The 19,985-nt window shown below is 55.8% G+C and overlaps 3 protein-coding genes across 4 annotated transcripts; all 3 read left to right on the top strand.

The window, feature by feature from the left end:
- The first annotated feature begins 2,752 nt into the window (after positions 1-2,752).
- Positions 2,753-7,422, top strand: LOC119106348 (prostamide/prostaglandin F synthase). 2 transcript variants are annotated; one of them, XM_037229969.1, is made up of 5 exons: positions 2,753-2,998; positions 4,844-5,048; positions 5,397-5,512; positions 5,985-6,134; positions 6,727-7,422. In XM_037229969.1, the coding sequence occupies exons 3-5, from the start codon at positions 5,435-5,437 to the stop codon at positions 6,802-6,804; spliced, it is 306 nt and encodes a 101-aa protein (XP_037085864.1). In that variant the 5' UTR covers positions 2,753-2,998; positions 4,844-5,048; positions 5,397-5,434; the 3' UTR covers positions 6,805-7,422. The 2 variants fall into 2 exon arrangements, with proteins under 2 accessions (XP_037085864.1, XP_037085865.1); XM_037229970.1 differs by lacking the exon at positions 2,753-2,998 and having other exon boundaries at positions 5,034-5,089.
- Positions 7,423-8,001: 579 nt separating this feature from the next.
- LOC119105373 (rab3 GTPase-activating protein non-catalytic subunit) lies at positions 8,002-11,355 on the top strand. The gene is made up of 4 exons (XM_037228841.1): positions 8,002-8,745; positions 9,506-9,694; positions 10,349-10,536; positions 11,128-11,355. Exons 1-4 carry the CDS (start codon positions 8,697-8,699, stop codon positions 11,353-11,355), a joined length of 654 nt encoding a protein of 217 aa, XP_037084736.1. The 5' UTR covers positions 8,002-8,696.
- A 1,674-nt stretch (positions 11,356-13,029) lies between these two features.
- LOC119105372 (rab3 GTPase-activating protein non-catalytic subunit) lies at positions 13,030-19,977 on the top strand. The gene is made up of 10 exons (XM_037228840.1): positions 13,030-13,176; positions 13,690-13,773; positions 14,320-14,459; positions 15,141-15,321; positions 16,055-16,204; positions 16,772-16,803; positions 17,544-17,674; positions 18,304-18,359; positions 18,408-18,538; positions 19,877-19,977. Exons 3-10 carry the CDS (start codon positions 14,357-14,359, stop codon positions 19,975-19,977), a joined length of 885 nt encoding a protein of 294 aa, XP_037084735.1. The 5' UTR covers positions 13,030-13,176; positions 13,690-13,773; positions 14,320-14,356.
- Positions 19,978-19,985: the final 8 nt, after the last annotated feature.

Genomic DNA, 19,985 nt, shown 5'->3' with positions numbered 1-19,985 from the left:
CAGAAGGAGCTGTTCGTGAAATGGCTTGACCATTTCATACAGCACGCGAAGCCCTCGAAACAGGATCCAGTCCTTCTCATACTGGATGGACATGCCAGCCACACCCAAAGCCTCGCAGCCATCCTGCTGTGCAGGGAAGCAGGTGTGGTGTTGCTCATCACTCCTCCGCACACCTCACACCGCCTTCAACCACTGAACCGGACGTTCATGCTTCCCGTCAGCACCTTCTTCTTCCAAGGTCAGAGAACATGGCTCCGAAACAACCCTGGTAACGTCATCACGCTGTATGATATGGGGGAGCTGATCGGGTCAGCCTACGTGCAGGCGACAACAGTGAAGAAGACGTTGAAGGGCTTTGAAGTCACGGATCTTTCTCACAAACCGCCATGTGTTTGGCGAAGAAGATTTCGCAGGCGGCGGAAACAACGAACATCCCACTGGCCGGCACCGCAGACGCACCAGTGGGTCTCAACTCAGCAGCAGCTCCTCTGCCCATGCCTGGGCCCTCTGACGTCGATGTCTCGCTGAGCACGAACGTTCGGGAGTCCTCGGAAACTGTCGCCGGAGACGCAACGCAGGATGGAATATCGGGACAGGGAAGCTCGACTAATGCCGAAACTCCGGCGAAATTGCTCACCGCTAGGGCTCTCCCAGATGATTTCTCAAGCTCTAGCGATGACGAAGATGACGTTCTAGAAGTGTCATGCTCAGCTGGACCGAGCCATGGTTCCCAGGTCAAAATGACACACCCACAAGCTCTTCTGTGTCTCCTCGCGAAATCCTCCCTGTGTCAAAAGTGAACTCAAGGGTGGAGAGAGGTAAAGGACGAAAGTAAGGTAAAACATGCGTCTTGACTGGCACGCCATACAAGGAGGAACTCGATAAAAGACACGAAGGAAAAGAGGGCAGGCAGGGAGGAAAGAAAAATGACGACGGAAGTCAGTCTAAAGGACGAAAAAGGAAGAGTGTAGAAACTCAGAGACCGCAGCGCAAATAAAAGAAGCATACGCCGCGAAAGCTCACCTTCGAGGAATCCTCGGACGAGGAAGATGTAGCTTGTCTGTACTGCCGGTTTTTCTTCTCCATGTCCAAATCGGGCGAATCTTGGTCGCGATGTGCTCTCTGCGGTAAATGGGCGCACGATGTCTGTGCCGGGATTGACGAAGAGGATGAGTGCGTGTTCGTGTGCGAACTGTGCCGGGATGACTAGGCACGCTGAGGTCTTGTCTAGTTTCGCCATTGGTCGTACCTGCTGACGGGTCCATTGGGCTGTGCTCTTTTCGTGTTTTGCGTTCACAGTGACTAAGAAGTAGATTGATGAGAAGAACGAGTGAGTGTTCCTGAGCGAGCTTTGCTCGATGACTTGTGTGTTCGAGACTCGATCGTTTCCGTCTCATTGCGTAACGACCAGGCTGTGTTCCTCTAGTTCTCTGTCTTAGCCATGCAGCAATGACTGTCGCCTCCTACCAAGCTGCAATATACATTTTCTGGCCATTATATCTTGTATTCGTGGGATCATACTGAGGAAACGAGTATGAAGTGGGATCGTTCGAACAAAATATGAGGGCCCCAACTTAAGAAATATAGCTATTAGATGTCCAGCTAAATGCCTACTCGCCGAGCAATGCACTTATTGATACGCTTGCATTAAAAAATGATAACTTTGAAAATATTTATTCCGCTTATTCAATCTCATCACTTGTCTGTTTTGCCCCAAATACTGCTTCGTTTTGCCCCAAGCCAGGGGCAAAATGAGGAAAAAACATTGCCTGATATTTAGGAGGATCACACTTAAACATGAAGAGGTATCAGACCACCGCTTTTATAAGAGCTAGACAATTGATGAGCCTTCAATATCCACCTGCTTAAGACTTTCTGGACAGACTTATAAACTTCCCATAAAAAACGTTAAGGTGTCCGTCTTGCTCCGCTTTCCCCTAAATCTAGACATTCATCGCCATGCCGATAATACAGCCCCATAACGCGTTACGTGGGGATCACAGAGTTCACATACACCTTCCAGGTCTGCACCACCACCGTTTGTAGTGCGGTCCTAAGCGCATCCAAACGTTCTTTGATCAAATGCGTTTAGACTGGCAAAATCGAGTGCGGCATGAACTAGATCTATTTGATTCAGGCGAACCCGAGCACGTGGCCCACCGTTGATACCGTAGCACCGTCGAGCTTGGGCACCGATATTACAGCTCATTCACTCAAAATGAGCGACAGGAAATGCGTTTCCCTCTTTGTTTTAATTTGTGTAAATATATTTGACGAGTCGTGAGCAGGTTTTACGTATTGGCAACTTATATTTCATTACGAACTACACCGCTGAGGAGACACAAAACGACTGCCTTCCTAGCTGCTGGCCTAAGGTTTACAGGCCTGCCGTCTTCCATAGCTAATCCCATCGCTGTCCCCCGGAAGGAGAAATATGTGCCCCCCCCCCCCCCCATGTTCTCAGCAGGAATAATTGACCGGGCACGCCGGAATGCTTTCGAATGATTAAATGTGACTCAAAATGTGACCTAGAATATTTCGTCAAAGCTTGGCCTGGTCACCGAATCTTTTCAAAGCATTATAAAGTATTGTCTTTCAGTTTTTCGACGTTTTTTTTGTTGCTTCTTTCTTGCCCAATAAGGCTCCAAACGTTTTCGGTACTTTGTTTTATTTTAACTGCTTTTGGTATAAGACATCACCCGCACTCTCGAATCGTTGTCGCTGCGAGGCTACGGGTCACGTCAGTTGTCAGCAGGCAGAGGCCGTGTTGGGGCGCCGGGCTCGTTCGCATAAAGTTGAAGTCCTGGAGGCTCGTCGGTCTACGTTTGCCTGTTACGTAAGCAGGGTACTGGGTTCGACCCGGGTTCGCGTCGGTGCCAGTATCGCGAGTTGCTTGCTCCTTGCGTATCTTTTTGCTGAAAACAGTGAGCTGCAGGCCGAGAAGATGAATTTGTCCAAGTTAGCTGCCACCCAACTGAAGAGCGTCTCAACAGGAGAGGTGAGAGTGCTTCTATTTAGCTCACAGCTATTATGATATCCAACCACCTGTCTTTGGTGGATATGAGTGAGCTTGGACCTAATCTGATTTATTTTGACCTACTGACCTAGTTATGTAATACCTATCACATTGCATCATTTGTCCATACCATGCAGGGACAATATGTCCCTTCATTGATATTGGATTGGACTAACATAGCATCAAGCAACTGGTGTACACATGGTTGGTATACATGCTGCTTGGACTCAACAAAATTGCCAGTTGATAGCTAATCAGATATGAGTCAACTTGTAATCACTTCCAGATTTTTAAGGGTGTGGATGTTCTTGACCATTATTGCATTAAGTACAGGTATTGTTTGGTGAATTGATATGATATTATTATGTTGGCATGCATATGTTCCCCTAGTGGTGGTCCAGCCATTATATGAACTTAATGATGTTCAAATGAACACCAATTAGATGAAAGCAGCTTGCACCATGGTTGTCTTTGCAGTGGAAAGGAGTGGGGTGGTCAGTTTGAGGCCCTATGTATGACAAGGAGGCCTGGAGACAGGCTACTTTGTATTGCACTCATGCATTAAGACATCACTTACATATAAGGGTAAGCTTCCATATCAAAGCATGATCAAAATAGGGGTTGGATTAAAAATGATGGGAATTTTAGGAGCACCACTTTAAGAATCCCTTCTGTTTGTTGTATGCTGGGGACACCTACTTTGCTGAAAAGACAGAAAATGTTTGGTGTTGCATAACATGCAAACCACCAAATAGAGGCCTAATCCCAGGACAAAGAATATTCTAAGAGAATTTTATTCAGTGTTACAAGTTGCATGGGTTTATTCATCTGTGTGATGTATTAACAGGCCAACTCCAAGAGCTCAGACACTGGTATGTGAAATTGGTCAGGCTACTTCTTTCCCTTTGCACCAGACCCAGTATATTGGTGCATGTGTCTTTGGACATTCAACATCAATATGCCATTCTACCCACCTCTGCCAGGCATTTGCAAAAGTAACTCAGCTTGTGACCATAGAGCTGACACCAAATACTAAAATAAGACATTGATGTGGCCCAGTGTTACCATTTTGCTCTGGAGTATTGCGGATTGTGGGGTGCCTAGACTCATGTTTTGGAGCCAAATTAATGTGGACATCTGACCTGGGCATAAATTAAGTGCTAAAATATGCTCAGCAGTACACATGATTAAAATATATGCATTTTGTGAGAAGCCTAGTCATTACTTTTATACATTTTAAGTGTAAGGTCAGCACAATTACCACATTACAAAAGCAACCACAGGAAAAAAACCCCAGTCATTGTTCATTAGAGTGGAATACCCCATGCAGCTTTGATGAAAAAGCTGGTAAAGTCTTAAACAATGTTAGAGTGTAAGACATTGAAAAGTAAATAAAAATATGTAGGGAAATGTATGTGTTGGAAAGGTAATAGCATTGCTTGCTTCCCTTTTGACCAACCTTACTGGTTGAGGAAATGATGTTCCAATCTCAAATATAGCTATTTGGAGTAGTAGTTTCATTTTTAATTGGCATCCATTATTTGCTGAATTCAAACTGGGTGCAAGTTAAACACCTTGAGTGCAAGTTAAAACTGTCATAGCAATGCACATTGATCCAATTACATCTGCAACTGGCCGTGAGATGACAGCTTCGTAAACATGTACAGCAGGGGCTGCTGGTTATCATATCTACACTGGTGTTATTCTGCATGGAAGCCCCTGCCGTGCCACGGTGCAGTACCTGTGCCACATGTTCCAGATGGGGACCCTGGCTCGCTGTGGGCCGACCAGCCGACAGTGGTAATCATCCTGCGCCGCATGTTCCAGATGGTGACGCTGGGCTCGCTGTGGGCCGACCAGCCGACGGTGGTGACCTTTCTGCGCCGGTTCGGATGAGTGTTCTGCAGGCTGGGGGCGAAGGACCTGAGTGCCATCCACCCCCAGCTGAAGCAGCACGGCGTCCGCCTCGTCGGCGTCGGGCTGGAGGAGCTCGGACAGGAGGAGTTTGTCAAGGGACAGTACTTCTCCGGAGGTGAGGCCGGGAGTTCGTCAAGGGACAGTACTTCTCCGGAGGTGAGGCTGGTGATGAGGTCTTGTTCGTCAAGGGACAGTGCTTCTCCGGAGGTGAGACCGGTGATCACGTCTTGCTGCCATTTTTGGGACGTGATCCCGCACGTGTGAAACCTTGCGTTGCGTTTTTGCGTCTTCTCTGGCTTTCTGTGCGGTTTTGTGAACCTTGCATTTTTTTTACTTGTGTTCTGTTCAGATAGACTACAACGTGCTACAGAAAATGTGCTACTGTCATTTGCTCGCTCATATACTTCAGCAAGACTGAAAGGAGCGTCATCTCATGCGCACGTGAAATGCTTGTTCCCTGCAGAGCTGTTCGTGGACCTGAAGCAAGAGACGTACAAGGAGATGAAGGTGAAGAAGCACGGCTACTTCAGCATCTGGCCCAGCGTGTTCGGCAAGAAGGGACGCGACGCCATGAGTCGGGTGAGGGACCGTGTAGCCCCCCCCCCCCCCCCCCTCTCCCCCACGGCGTTTCATGTCTCATGCCGGCGGCGACGCCGTGCTGAAGTTTCGTTGGCGTGTCTCAAGGTGCGTCCACCCACCGCGACCGGTCGCCACCGGCCGGGTGCGTTGAGACGACGCGTGGGCACCCGGGCGTAAGCACCTGCGAGCGCATCAGAACTGGAGATGCAGACAACGGTACGTGTAGGGCTGCCGCTGTGAGAAAACTGCCACTATGCGCACCACAGTATCGCAACTTTTCTTCCGACGATACTTGTGCTGAGCATGACACTCGGCCCGTTTTCTCGATCGGATGACTCCGACCACCCAGCGCGTCCGACTCTGGCTCTGTCATTTTGCAAGTCATCACCCCGACCTTGTCGGCGAGTCGCACCCGCACAGCGGGCCATCTGACCCTACCCCGCGTTTCACCGGCGCGTGCCCGTGTGCCCAGGCCAAGACCCTGTCGATCGAGGGCGACATGAAGGGCGACGGCTTCACCATGGGCGGCACGTTGGTGGTCAGCGCCGGCGGGAAGGAGACGCTGCTCCATTTCAAGCAGGATGGCCCGGCCGACCACGTCGAGAATGGCGCCGTGCTCAAGGTGACTTATGCAACCGTCGGGGGTGGCTCGGTGGCGGGGAGGGCTGCTCAGGCCGGCGTTGGTGGCACTAGCTGCACGTCGTCCTTTATGTATGTGTATATATATATATAGATAATCGTACATGTATATCTACACACACACACACACACCGGCACATATATATATATATATATATATATATATATATATATATATATATGTGCGTGTATATAAACGTGGTCATGCTCACAAGATTGAAATTATTCTGATTTTGATTCCGAAACCTACCTAAGCTTCTTTAACAATCTGGTCAACGTGTGTTCCCTATTGATCTTGGAACTAAGCTCCCGTCCCTTAAAGTTTCCTGTCAATGGAACACGATTTTCGGCCCCTGTGGCGACATTGCCGACCACGTGGCGCGAGACACCATCGCCTGTCGGCGCGAGTGCAATCTCCGTCCCTTGCGCCTTCCGCCTGCTCCGCCTCACCTGCTCGGCCTATCAGCCCGTGAAGCGTGGCGTGCGGCCTGGCTCGGGCCGATTGTGCTTATCTCGCACCACTACCCTGGCCGCGACGGACGGCGCGCGCCGGGCTGACGAGCCCCCTCCGGCAGGCGCTGGGGATCGACGCTGCGCCGCCGGCGGCCGCCGACAAGCCGGAGGCGGCCTGCGATGATGCGTGCCCGCGCTAGACGTCCGCGCGGCGGCGTGCTGCGGTAGCGGCGTGGCGCGCGCCGGCGCCGGCCGGCCGGGCCGCATGACGGCGACGGCGCAAAGTCCGCGGACGGCCTCCGCCCGAGGCTGGGCCCGGTCGGCCGGCCGCCGACGCGCTTTGACGCGTCGCCCCCCAGCAGGCTGCCCGTGCCCGCGCGCGCTGCTCGACCATCTGTCTATGTCGGTTTTTGGTGTCGCTGTTGTGGCGTTGTCGATGTTTTGTCGCAGCGCGCTCCGTCGTCGTGTGGAGTGGGCGCACCGTGTCCTTGTCGTCGATGTACTCGTGTCTGCGTGTCGACCGATCTGGCCTTCTGTTGATGTCCGGGGCCCGAGCCGAGTCGAGCCGAGGCACAGGACTGTGATGTTCTCTTTGCTACTCTACTGCCTGACGGCATTGTTTATGGAAAATACACATGGTATACTGACTCGGTGCTTCAGCGTGTTATCAACACTCAGTTTGGTCTAATCATCATACTTGTTACCAGGCGGGGAGTATAGCGTTGGTGAACCCATGTCAGCCTATGAAAAGACCGTGAATTACAGCGAAAAAGGGGTTCTTTGTTGTAACGCAACATGGTAATATACGCAGTACCTTTCGTCCTTTTACGTTTGGAAATAGCAAGTGCAAGGTTTTGCGGTGGGAGAAAGGAATGGTCACTTTTTTAATTTTCAGTCCGATAGTAAAGGCATGCATTGCATGTCATTGCTGCTAGCTCCTTTGGAAATGCAGATAACATGGGCCACAGGGATGTTACGTACCGATCCCACCGCGTTGTGAGGGGGTTGAACACGATGGGTACACCAGTCTGGTCTGCGCCGCCCAGAAAGGCGCGGGAACGAAAGGAGAAACTAGGCACACGCATGTCTCATATTGTGAGATAATTCATAGAAATACAGTTTGTACCTTTCAGATGCATCTGCTCAATCCAGCCCTTCAAAATGGGCTGACTAGGCGTAGGCGCCGTGTGCCAATGACGTCATTTGGAAAGTGCTCGGAGAAATTTTGCGGTAAGCATCCATTGGTTCCTTGCATCTATTCGCCTCAGCAGCTTTGTTATTCTCCTGGCTTGTTTAAGAGTCGGGGATGGGGATGAGTGGGGGTCGCGTCGTATGGCTCGATTGGAATATAATGCATAGAAACATGAACAGAAACATACTTTGTCTCATGTGCTGAGATCAATTATGGAGTACCAGCAGCACGTTCTGATGGTCTACTTTCGTATTGCTTGTGTGCTTTAAGTAAAGCATCATTGAGGCGTAGGCATATGTTGAATGTTACACTGTAATGAGGGTAAAAGTGATATCTGCCCCTCATACTGTTTCGTTTTGGACGAATTCAAAGGCTCCCTATAGTGAGCCCTGTTGTTGACATGGAAGAGATTTTAAAGAAATAGTTCCTGTGTGTCTATGCTTGGTAAAATGTTCCTTTTGCCATTCTTGTTTGTAAGAAAGTTTACAATGCCATTGACAATTTTATAGCTGCCTTCAGACCTTCTGTGAAAACTGAAAACTGCTTACATAAGTTTGAGCCAGGATAGATAGTACCTCTAATGTGGCCTCAGTTATGTATAGCAGTTTCCTAATGTTTTTTCTTCCCACAGCCAAGCTGGCAGCTGTCACAAAACAGTACATGTTGGTAGAGAATGATGAATTGAGCAGCATCTTTTGACTGCTATTTTTCAGTCACTTGTAGGCAATCAGAACCACTTATTTATACCTAGTTTGGTGCTTTTTAGATGATGCTGCCATAAAGTATTTAGCAAACTGCCAGATTTTGACCCAGAGCTGTTTCATATTTCTGTGAGGATGGCGTGCAAGAAGCAGGTTTTTGGGAACATTGTAGGACTGCAAGAGGTAATTTCATACCTGAATGGCCAGACAGATGTTGAGACAGGTGGTGAAAATGACTAAAGATAAAGGTGAGTGGATGTATTATGCCGGTAGGTTTTAGGCCAGTATATGCCCAGATTTATGCTGCATCCTTTGATGAACGGGGATCCGTAAACTAATAATTTAAGCATGAATTGTTAATGTTTGTAGCTGAGTTCATCCTTATAAAAATCCTTGTGTTAAAGTTAATTGCCCTTGCTGCATGCTGTTTCTCCTGCACTGTGCTGTGTTTGGAAATATGCAAACATTTGATGCCTAATACCTATCAAATACATATTATTCACACCAGAGTAGAAACAACAACAAAAAAACAGGCATGTGGAAGGCTGGGATCTCTCATCATTGGCAGAATATAGCATTTTGTCAGTCATGCTGCAAACATGGAAATGACTTGAAAAACCAACAATATGCCTTGAAGAAGCAAACACATGCCTTGAAAAACTGTGCTAACCCCTAATGTTTGACCTGACCAACAGCCTAGCTTCCAAGACAGGCAAAACTATTCTACATAGTCTGTAACTACATTTGTTGTTATGACTGCATGACCTCAGTGGCCCAAATTAGTTGTTTGCAATAGTCCTTGGCCATCAATGTAACAGTTCATCATTATTTATCTATTTGGTCTGTCACCTGTGACACTCTCCATTCCATTTGACCTACCCACCTTTTACACTCCCTTTTGGCTCACCCTCTTGCATCACTGCTGAGACCAGTCCCTATGCCCTGTGACCTGCCCCTTTCACCTGCTCCCTGTAGCTCACCTGTTGTAACCTTGCCCATATTCTCCAGACTGGCAGGAGGAGGCTGACCCTGCTAGCTGGGGCTGGGGTGAGGAGGAGAGCCATCCTCAGCCAGAGCAGGTCAAGTCATCACCAGTTGAGGCTGGCCCGGACTGGCTGAAGTCTGCCTGTGTGGCCATCTCACCTCTTGGGGACATGCTGGCTGTGGCCAGTGGCCACCATGTGGTGCTACTGTCTGGTGAGAAAGGTCCAGGGCGTGCAGGACGTGCTGCTCCCTCTGCTCTCCGGTCAGTGCTGTTAGGCGAGCGGGCCTCTTAGGGTGCTTGCTGCTCTGATATTTTGTGGGAGCTAGGCTGTGGGTAGCATGGGGAGGTAGCACTCTGCAAATATTCACCATGGTTGGTGGTAAAGGCATGGTGAGCAATGCTGCAGTTTTGGGGTACTGGGGATTGATTCATGGGCAGGCTGTCTGGGAGGCATCCCTATTGATTGAGGGTGGGTGGCTCCGGGGCAGGTGTGCTGCTCTCAGAGTGCAAAGGATGGGATGGTGCCAGTTGGAGTTTGATCCACTTACTTGTGGTTGCTATCCACAGTGCGCAGGCATTTTTGATGATGCATTCACACCACGCCATAACAGTGTCCTCAGACACTGAGGTCATTTGATGGCCATTTCATTTTTATGTGCAATCAAAGTAAAACTTGCCGGTCTTATAGACATGGGTGCATCAGGCGATCCTGCAGTTCCAAGGTGTTATTGAAGTAACTCAACTCCATGTGTGGATTTAGCTGGTTAATGTGGCAGGTCACTTACACCATTTGGGCTCTACATCCGAGGTCAAATAGCTCTCCGTCCACGCCGCGCCCAGTGACAATGGGACTGTGGCCGCCGCAGGCCAGTGGGACTCGGACGCCGACCAGTGGCGGTTCGCGGTGTCGGCCTGGCTGGAGGTGCAGCAGGCGGACGTCACGTGCCTGCTGTGCCTGCCGCTGGCTTCGCACCGGCGCAGCTCGTCCGGCGCCGCCGACTGGACCTGCCTGGTGGTGGGCGACGACGCGGGTCACCTCGCCTTCTACACCGAGGTCAGTCGGCGACAGCCCGCCGCTGGGCGGCCGCTCGGCTCGTGTGACCGTGCTGAGGCGCGAGGTCAGGCGAGGTGTTTTGGTCTGTGGGATGGGCAGGCTAGCTTTTGGCTGTAGGTGCATGGTCTGATCTAGCAGGTAGATTTTTGCTCACTTGCCGATGATTTCGACGCGACGACGTGACCTGAACGAGATCATTTCGTGGCCCTGTTGTGGATCAGACTGACCTCTTTGGCAGGGTGTCCCTGTTCTGTTGATCTTACCTGGCCAGTATGTAGGATGTTTCTGTATTTGACCCAGCCTGGCGTGGTTGGTAGGACATTTTCACACTATTGATCTCAGCCGTGACTCATAGGACACCTCCCCCGCGTTCGACGTCTACTGTCTCGGTGGTAGGACAGCTTGCTGCTTTGCCCTGACTGGACGTTATGTGCCATGGTTGGCACGACGTCTGTCCATCATTGGCCTGACCTGGCCTGACCTGACCCTGGCTGCCACAGCCAATGGAGCCACCTTGCAACCGACGTGACTTGTCAGGACTTGGCTTTCAGAGCGACCGTGGCGTTGGCCTGACCTGACCTGGCCCGGCAGGACGGCTCGCTGCTGTTCCGGCAGCGGTTGCACGAGTCGGCCGTGCTCAGCGTCTCCTGCTGCAGCCGTCAGGTGTCGGCCGCCGCCGAGGAGGAGCTCACCGCCGTCCTCGAGGACGTGGTGGTCGTGCTGGACGGCTTTGCGCTCTACCAGACGCTTCGCGCCTGCCGCAACCAGCTGGCGCGTGGTGAGTGGCGCGCCACAAACGCTCGGGACGCGCCAGCATGAACATATGTCGATTTCTGCGCTGTTATATAGACGGTGCAGCAGAGCCTGAAGCAATTTTTGTGGAACTGGGTGAGGAATGTGCTCTAAGCATTATCCTGGCTTGCCTTTTCTGGCTGTCAGTAGACTTTCAGCTCTGCGTGGCGTTAGTGGCGTGCCTGGTCCGGGAGTTCCCTGGACTCCTTCACACCAGTCTTGAGGGACAGCCAAGCTGCTGCAGTGCCCATGACGTTGACAGTGATGACGGTTCTGTGTGATGACGTTGGCCCGCCGCCTCGCCGCCGTCCTCGTGGACTGTCAGCTCCCTTGTCTTGTTTGAGACCGTCCTCACCATGTGGGTTAGGCTGGTGAGACCCCAGTACCCAGACAGGGGTGGGATTGACCGAGTGGCGAGTTTTTTGCGGTCCAGATGGAATGGTCCATGGATCGACTCTCGCCACAGGAATATTTAACTGGTTGACGTGTCCACCTTGGGGTGGTGACACTGCAAAGGACCTGAGATGTTTAACGAGTCGCTACGGAACTCAATCCAACACCGCAGTCCCCGCACTCCGGTTCCATGACGCCCTTTTTCCTGACAAACCGGCTCCCTGACAACCGAACCCTTGACACGTCGGCTTCCTGACACCGGGACTCTGTGGCAGTGCGCGCGGGCGGCGGCGGCGGGCTGGAGGCGCCGCCGCTGGCGCAGCGCAAGTGGGAGCTGCGCCGTCAACAGAGCCTGCAGACGGCGGAGAACGTCGGCTTCCGCTCCGCCAGCCTGTTTGATCACCTGCTCGGGGAGTCGATGCGCCGTCCCCGGCTCCAGCGTCGGCAGCGCCGCCGTGCCTGCCGGCTCCCTGCTGCTCACCGCAGGTCAGCAGGGCTCAGCGGCGGAGCGGTGTGGGCTGGGACCCTGCTGCTCACCGCAGGTCAGCAGGGCTCAGCGGCGGAGTGGTGTGGGCTGGGACCCTGCTGCTCACTGCAGGTCAGCAAAGGGTCAGGTCAGGTCAGGTTTGTGTCAGCAGCGGAGCGGTGTGGGCTGGGACCCTGCTGCTCGCTGTAATTTAGGAAAGGGCCAGATCAGTTAAGGCCAGATAAGTTCATTAGTACCTATTTGGCCAGTGTGTGTCGAAGTGGGTTCAAAGATCAGGTCACGTGTTAGGGAGCGGCGATCCCGTGCACATTGCATTGGCGCCGCCGGGGCCTTCCTGGTCACCACAGGTCAATCTGGGTCGTGTCAAGTCATCGACGCCTCTGGTCAGGCGGGTGGGAGTGGGGTCGATGGCGTCGCCATGCCGCCCGCCGCCCGGCATGGAAACAGATTAGGGTCGTGGAGAGTGCCTCCCGGTTTGTTTATCGATCGCGCCAACGAGGTGTTTTGCAATGTCGCGTGTTGCACAGTGGTGCCCAATGATTTGCTGACGTCGCCGCGTGGTCTGTGATAAACAAACAATCCGTCGGCCCTTATCAGGGCTGCTCAACGGCTTGGCAATAATTCGCTGGTAGCTTGGCCGTCGGACCAAACCGGTCCAGTGCTGCCGCAATGTCTTGTTCTGGCATTCAGTTGCGCGCGCCGCATTCAGCTTTTGGCTGCCTGGTTGCGCCGATCTGGTGTCGCCGTGAAGCCTGTACGGTACACGGGTGCACCGTCCAGCCCCTGCTGTGTGATCGAGCCGGCACGCCGCTCTAAAACGTGTCGCGCTGCTGTCGCTGGGTGACCGCAGGTCGGTGTCCGTTCGTGGGCTTCTTCCACCTGTCGGAAGGCGTGCAGGAGCCGCGCCTGGACCAGGTGTTCCGCGGCGTCGCCTCCAAGGTCAAGGACACCGTCTTCTCCACCATCGGGTGCGTCGCACAGCTGGCCCGCGACCGGCCGCGATGTGGGGCGCAGGCGTCCGCGGTTGGGATCCGAGATGTGTTTGTGGGGCAGGGGATATTTGTCATGTTTTGCCTTACCTATGACGTCACTGGTGTTGAAATTGCCTACCGGCTGCCTGATGAGGTTGGCTCTAGCAGCGCTTGTCTTAGTGCATCGAGCCGAAAGGCGTCTGCGTCTTTCGCTGCCCCTGAGGCTGGTGTGTCTGGTCATGACTAAGGACGCAGCCTTCAGATGTGTCGGGAGCTTGGGACAATAACGAAATAACGGTGCCTAACACCCTGCTGATCATAGTCTTGAGTTTGACCGTCGTATCGGACAAAGCCCACCAAGAGGCTCCGATTGCGATTGTTTCAAGCGAAGTCTTCCCATCCATTTCAAGGCGCAGCCGTCTCCGACCGCCAGTTCATCACCTAGCCCCTTGTGCGGCCTCCCCTCCCCGTCCCGTCCCCGCTGACCGGCCTCACTCCCGTGCACGGCAGGAGCTTCTGGGCGGGCGGCGCCAGCCGGAGCGACGCGGCCAAGCCGGCGACGGAGCTGGAGCCGGGAACGCCGGTCGACTGCAGGTGCGTGCCGTACGTCCGTCGGTCGGACGGCGTTCGCTCAAACGACTGTTCGGCCCTGTTGTTAGCCAAGCTCCGTCTTGGCCGTCGTGACCCCGCACGGCCAAGACGGAGCCGTGCGGCCGTGCCTGTCTTGGCCGTACGGCACCCTGCGACCTACGCCAGGCGCACCCCGGTGTCGTTGGGTGTGCCTGGTGTGGGTCGCGGGTGCAGTGGTTCGTGACGGATGCTCGGACGGTGGGTGGCGAGGTTCGTTCAGGTGGCGCGCTAATTGCGGCAGCTGTCGACGCGCCCAAGGCCCCAATTAGCATTGATCTGTCATTCCGGAGTCTGTGCTGTTCATCGTCGTCGTTAACAGATGGCTACCACTCTGGCAGTGTCAGCCAATGGAAAGAATGTACACGAATGTGCGTGGCTGCGGGATTGGTTGCAGAGACATAAGCTAAGCATTCATGCAACGCAGCCGACCGACTTTCAGTGCAAGGAGCCTGTCTCAGAAACGATACGAGCTGTGCCACTCGACGTTAGTATCACGTGGCCGTGCCTCAGGTACGGCCTGCCGGACCTGCAGCGCGAGGGCCAGCTGATGGCGCTGTCACGTGACCGGCGCCTGAGCGCCGTCACGGACAGCTTCGGCCGCGTTACGCTGGTCGACAACCACGGCGGCGCCGCGCTCGGCATGTGGAAGGGTAAGGCCGAGCCGCGCCGTCGCCGGGGCGCACCGGCACCGCCCGCCGCGTGGACGCGGGGCCGGGCGCCGGCCGCTCAGAGCGTGAAGGTCGCTGAGCTCGGCGCCCGTGCCGCCCACTAGCCCGCAAATCCGCCGGAATCCTAATCCGCCGGAAAGCACGCTTGTGTGCGCTCCAGTCTAGTCTCGTCGATTTTGTTCGCTAAGCTGCTCGTGAGATTTCGGTGAAATCGTACTGACACCGGGAGGCAGCTACCGACCAGCTCCTTGTGTATATGTATCAGATCACAGCTACTCACTTGGGCTACCGACGGACAGTGGTTAAGCTGCTTGTCTGTGGATCCAGAGGTACGCAGTTTGCTTCTCCGCGGCCCCCGCCCTTCCTGCCAAGATGAGAGGGAGGCAACGCCCTAAGCCTCAGCAGCTGAGCTCGTCGTGAAACACCAATGGCATGGTGCGCACAGCTGCTGACTCAGCCGAACAGACCTGGTCTTTCCGCCCACCCAGCTCACACCGATCGTCCTGGAGCGTTCGTAGGCGGGAGGTCACGCTGGATAGGGCTGTAGTCTCACCTATGCAGTACCAGGGCCTGCTGCAGCACTTGGCTGGCAGCCATCCGCACTGCCCAGAGTACCACACGGCATCACGACTCCGACCCTGACCGTGGCTGGCCGTCGCTCAGGATACCGGGACGCGGAATGCGGCTGGCTGGACGTGCGCGAGCCTCGGCCGGCCGAGCAGCGGCGACCGCGGCGGCGCGCGCGCTTCCTAGCGCTGTACGCGCGCCGCCGCGGCCTGCTCGAAGTGTGGGCCGTCGTCGGAGGGCCCAAGGTGGCCGCCTTCAGCGTCAGCAAACACGGCAGGTGAGCCGGCGCCGGGCGCAGGCGGAGGCGAGGCCTGTTGGGAGGACCGCAGCTGCCGAAAGATCAGGAGGCGTGCGTCCTTACCGCCGCCGCGGCAGGTGAGCCGGCGCCGGGCGCAGGCGGAGGCGAGGTCTGTGTGGGAGGGGGGGGGGGGGGGGTTGGGGGGAGGACCGCAGCTGCCGAGAGCTCAGGAGGCGTGCGCCCTTGCCGCCGCCGCGGCAGCTGCTGGTCTAGGTCGCTGGTCTATCGTCACTTTTATTTCGGGAGCTGTGGTTTTCGTGCGTAGTTGGTGCTCAAAGACGGTAAAAAACGATGGGGGAGATAACAGCTGGAACCGTTGCCTTGCGTTTTTGCTTGCGTGGGGTTGTTCTGGTTTTGTGATGTGTGCGTCTCTAAGAAACCGCACTTAAATTTTGCCCGAAACCTCTCCAGAGATGGGTCCCCAAGCGTTTTGAACTGCACCGTTTGCAGTTTGACGCTGGCACGGCGGAGCCGCATTGCGGCCTGAGAAAAGGCGTCGTAGTGTTATCAGCAGGAAGTCGTGAATGTGTTGAGTGAGCCGACCAGTTGCCTTGCGCGGGTGTAAGGCAGGTGCGAACTCACGGGGTGACCTGCGGAGCCTCGCTGTGGTCCGCCCTCGCGCCGTCCAATCCCTAGGCTCTGTCCCGGCTGTTTGACGGTGTCGGCGCGAGCTGCCCGGGACGCCGGCCGATCTCCGCCCGATGCCCGCCAGACTGGTGAACGTGGCGCACGGCCTGATGGGCCTGTCGGAGTCGGACGGCGCCGAGCCGAGCAGGCGCGCCTCCCAGCTGCTGCAGACCGTGTTCCTCTCGGCAGACGGCCGGCTGCTCACCCTAAACGTGCCCTTCCACCTGGCGCTCAGGTAGGACAATTGGACAAGGGTGGCCTCCCTTATGGTGCTCAGGTAGGATGACTGGACAAGGGTGGCCTTCCACCTGGCGCTCAGGTAGGATGACTGGATAAGGGTGGCTTTCCACCGAGCCCTCGGATAGCGACAGCAGGACAGGGGTGACCCTCCACCCGGCGCTAAAGCAAGAGCTGCCGCCCGTCAGCCGGAGTGGTGAGCTCAGGCTGTGGATGTGAATGCACGCTCAGGCGGAGGTGGACGCGGAACGGCGCTTTGCTGGGCCAGCGCTTGTTCGCCGGGTCAAGCCTCTTATGAGCCGAGGGTCGCTGGTGTGGAGGGGAAGAAGCGGCTTGAGTGCTTGGCTGTCGATCCATTTACCCGGTACCGAAGGTGACATTTTAAAGTAGCCAACTCAAACTTTCTCTTACATCTTTAAGGTAAACAGGGCCAAAGGACCGTAGATGTGGGTGCGCCCCCAAATCTCCGCGCAAGCAGTCCATCACTGGCACACGTATGATCTAGCACACGCCCGCACTGCAGTCCCCACCGCCTCCCCTCCCTCTTACCCCCGCCCTCCCGCAGCGAGCGCAGTAGCCGGCGCGCGCACGGCCAGAGTCTGCTGCGCGAGCTGCGCGCCCAGCTGCGCGCGCCGCCGCCGGACGTGGCCGGCTACCTGCGTGGTCAGCTGACGGCGCTGCTGACGGCCGGCGCGCGGCTGCAGGCGCTCCAGACGGTGCTGGCCTGCCGCCGCCTGACCGTCGCCGACATGGAGGCCGCCCTGGACACGGCGCTCGACCTGTACACGGCGCGAGGTCAGGCCGGGGGATGGGAGGACGGTGTGCTCGGTCTTGGGTGGCGTGGCGCAAGGCACAGGCCGCCATCGCACGATGTCTGCGATGTGTGATGTCACGATGTAATGTTTCAAGGAGCGGATGAAGACAACGTGCTAGGGTACCAGTTCGATATATTTTCGGACAGCGTCGTCTTTTGTTCAGAAGATGGTACTGCCTGTTGTTCTCTTCTTAATAGGTAATGGGATGTCGTACTCAATGTCGTACTGGATGTCGTATCCAATGACGCGAACAGCGATTTCGCGGCTCAAAAGGCAGTGTACCTAAGCCCAACTTTATAGCAGTCTCGACCGTACTGGCCATGCATAACACGCCGTCGTGTGCAGCACGCGGGTAGCGGGTTACCTACGCCTCAAAGCACATTGTCGTCCCAGCAAATGATTCGCCCGGCTTAAGCTGCGCAGCACGACCCCCGCCGCCGTTTGAGCGGCAGTAGCAATCGTTCCGTACGGTGCAGCCCGACAGTGGCGCCCTCACCTGACCCGCCGGGCTGACCTCGGCAGAGCCGGCCAGCCTGGACCATGACTCGCAGGTGCTGCTGCACACGGCCCTGGCCTACAAGCGGCTGCTGGCCGCTTACGTCGCCGCCGAGGCGGACCGCATGGACACGGAGGACACGGAGGTCAGCCAAGAGGTGAGCACGCGGAACAGCCTCGCCGCGCCTGGCTCTGGGGTAGTGATGGGTGCACAGAGAGGTGCGGGGCGGATTGAAGTTCAGGGCGTATGTTTTGCCGCGGTTTCACTCAAACCTATGTGCAGGAATGTTGTGTCTTCGCTTGTTTTGTTTTGTTCGTCCATATTTGTTGTGTGCGACCCCTCACAATACCGGTAACCTCCGTCGCGTTTCTTCGCCCAAGGCATCAAATATGCAACGTGCCTTCATGTGCCGGAGAAACGCTCGCTGTCCTCAGTCCTCATGTGCCGTCAAAACTCGCTGCCCCCAGTCAACCACAACTCCCGGTGCTACGGTACCCAGCCCCCGTGGCTGGTAGTGCCCGCCGGCTGGACGGTGTCTGCGAAGCACTCTGTCACCAGCGCTCGCTCGTCGACTCGACGCCTCCTCTCCGCTAGTCACAGGCGGCTGTGTGACCTCAGCCCCGTCTCTGGGACGCTTGTCTGACCGCCGTTCCCGTCCACAGGCGGCTGTGTGACCTCAGCCCCGTCTCTGGGACGCTTGCCTGACCTCTGTTCCCGTCCTCAGGCGGCTGTGTGACCCCAGCCGCGTCTCTGGGACGCTTGCCTGACCTCTGTTCCCGTCCTCAGGAGCTGTGCGGCCTGCTGCGCCTCTCGCCTGCCGAGGCGTCGGCGCTGGTGGCGCGGCTGGAGTCGGTGGCGTCCCGGGCGCCGACGCCACCGGACGCCCGCAGCCGCGTCACGTTCGCCGAGCGGCGACCAGGCCCGGCTGAGTTCCTGCGCTGTCTCGAGGTCACCACCACACACGGCCAGGCCGCCGTCTCGCTGCGGCCAGGGATCACAGAGGAGGAGACGGCCGAGCTGGGTAAGGCGGGGGAAGGCCGGGGAGGGCGGCGATGGTTGGGCGTTTGTACAGCGGCCTGGCGTGTGTTATGTCTGTGTTTGACTCTGGTTATTAGGCGTGGTCATCGGTGATGTTCATTGTGCATGTGGCCGCTAGAAAAATGCATTTCGTAACGGTGTTCCCATGTTAGAACTTCGCGTTCTTGGCGTGGAGTATACCATAATTGAACGAGAACGTCTCAGTCCCATGAAAACTTGAATAATGCCGCGAGAGCTGCTTGTAGCGCATTAAATTGGGGGCGCTGACATTTAGGTGGCTCGTCATCGACGCTTGATGGAAATGTACCTTGCCGAAAATTTGAGTGCTGTCGTATGTTTGTAATGCACCGGGAGCTAGCAGTATTCCGCTATGGCCGTTGGCGTATTGGTGCCAGTTTGTCGTACTGTTTTTGACGAATACCGCATGACGTGGTTTTGACCATGTGCTCATTCTATAGAGGTCATAGAGAGAAGGTCATGCATTGGCGTAGCGCGCCAGTGATCTGGACAGTAGCGTTTGCCAATAAACAGCATAAACAACGGTAAACCCCAAAACAGACTTACCGAAGATCCGCGACCGCAGTCGTAGCTCGCCGTCACACAGCGCGGCCGCGCAGTGCGGACGTGCGCCGAGCCGCCCAATCCCCACCCGCCTCACTTCCCCTTCCTCCGCCGGCAGCGCGTCTCCTGTTCGGCCCGTGGCTGGAGGAGGGCGCCGCCGACCCCGACGGCTGGCAGCGGCGCGTGCTGCGCTGCGGCCTGCCGGCAGACCAGCTGCTGCGCCTGCTGGCGGCCTGCTGGCTGGCGCAGCCCGGCGCCGTCCGGCCCGGCCACCTGGCCACGCTCGCCCACCGCGTGGCCAGCGTCGTCGCCTGCGCAGGTGCGTTCGCGCCGCCGAGCGGCTCGACCCGTATGGGTCGCGAGCGGGAGGAGCTGGCGGCTGTCGCGTGTGGTGGCGTTGTGTTCTGCTGTTTCGCCGTTGTCTTCTTGCTCGTGTTCGCTGTTTTTCATGTGCGATTGCTCGACGTGCTGGATCGGTGTGTGTTGGCGCCTGGCTCCTCCCATAACGTGTCCAGCTGTGTGGAGTGGACATCCAGGTCACAATAGCCCTCGCCCTCCTGACATCCAGGTCACACTGGCCCTCGCCTTCCTGACATTCAGGTCACACTAGCCCTCGGCCTTGTGATATCCAGGTCACATCAGCCCTCGGCTTCTTGACATCCAGGTCACATCAGCCCTCATCTTCCTGACATCCAGATCACACAAGCCCTCATCTTCCTGACATCCAGATCACACCAGCCCTCATCTTCCTGACACCCAGGTTACATCAGCTCCGTTCTCCTGACCAGTCCCTCGCCGCCCGACTGGCGGGGCTCGTGCCCGGTCGGCGGCGAACGGAGGCGGCCGTTCGGTCTGTCCTAGCCGCGCGG

The sequence above is a fragment of the Pollicipes pollicipes genome, unplaced genomic scaffold, assembly GCF_011947565.3.
Source record: "Pollicipes pollicipes isolate AB1234 unplaced genomic scaffold, Ppol_2.1 Scaffold_6138;HRSCAF=7277_pilon_pilon_pilon, whole genome shotgun sequence".
NCBI lineage: Eukaryota > Metazoa > Arthropoda > Thecostraca > Pollicipedomorpha > Pollicipedidae > Pollicipes > Pollicipes pollicipes.
Note: the sequence above shows the minus strand (reverse complement) of the source record. Positions and strands in the feature narration are given on the sequence as shown.

Coding starts and splice junctions, on each gene's coding strand:
- LOC119106348 (XM_037229969.1), top strand. CDS start 5,435: ATGAAGGTGAAGAAGCACGGCTACTTCAGCATCTGGCCCAGCGTGTTC. Junction 5,513..5,984: donor GACGCGACGCCATGAGTCGG/GTGAGGGACCGT, acceptor CCGTGTGCCCAG/GCCAAGACCCTGTCGATCGA. Junction 6,135..6,726: donor AGAATGGCGCCGTGCTCAAG/GTGACTTATGCA, acceptor CCCCTCCGGCAG/GCGCTGGGGATCGACGCTGC.
- LOC119105373 (XM_037228841.1), top strand. CDS start 8,697: ATGGCCAGACAGATGTTGAGACAGGTGGTGAAAATGACTAAAGATAAA. Junction 8,746..9,505: donor GAAAATGACTAAAGATAAAG/GTGAGTGGATGT, acceptor CATATTCTCCAG/ACTGGCAGGAGGAGGCTGAC. Junction 10,537..11,127: donor ACCTCGCCTTCTACACCGAG/GTCAGTCGGCGA, acceptor CTGGCCCGGCAG/GACGGCTCGCTGCTGTTCCG.
- LOC119105372 (XM_037228840.1), top strand. CDS start 14,357: ATGGCGCTGTCACGTGACCGGCGCCTGAGCGCCGTCACGGACAGCTTC. Junction 16,205..16,771: donor CCCTTCCACCTGGCGCTCAG/GTAGGACAATTG, acceptor GCCCTCCCGCAG/CGAGCGCAGTAGCCGGCGCG. Junction 18,539..19,876: donor GGAGGAGACGGCCGAGCTGG/GTAAGGCGGGGG, acceptor CCTGACACCCAG/GTTACATCAGCTCCGTTCTC.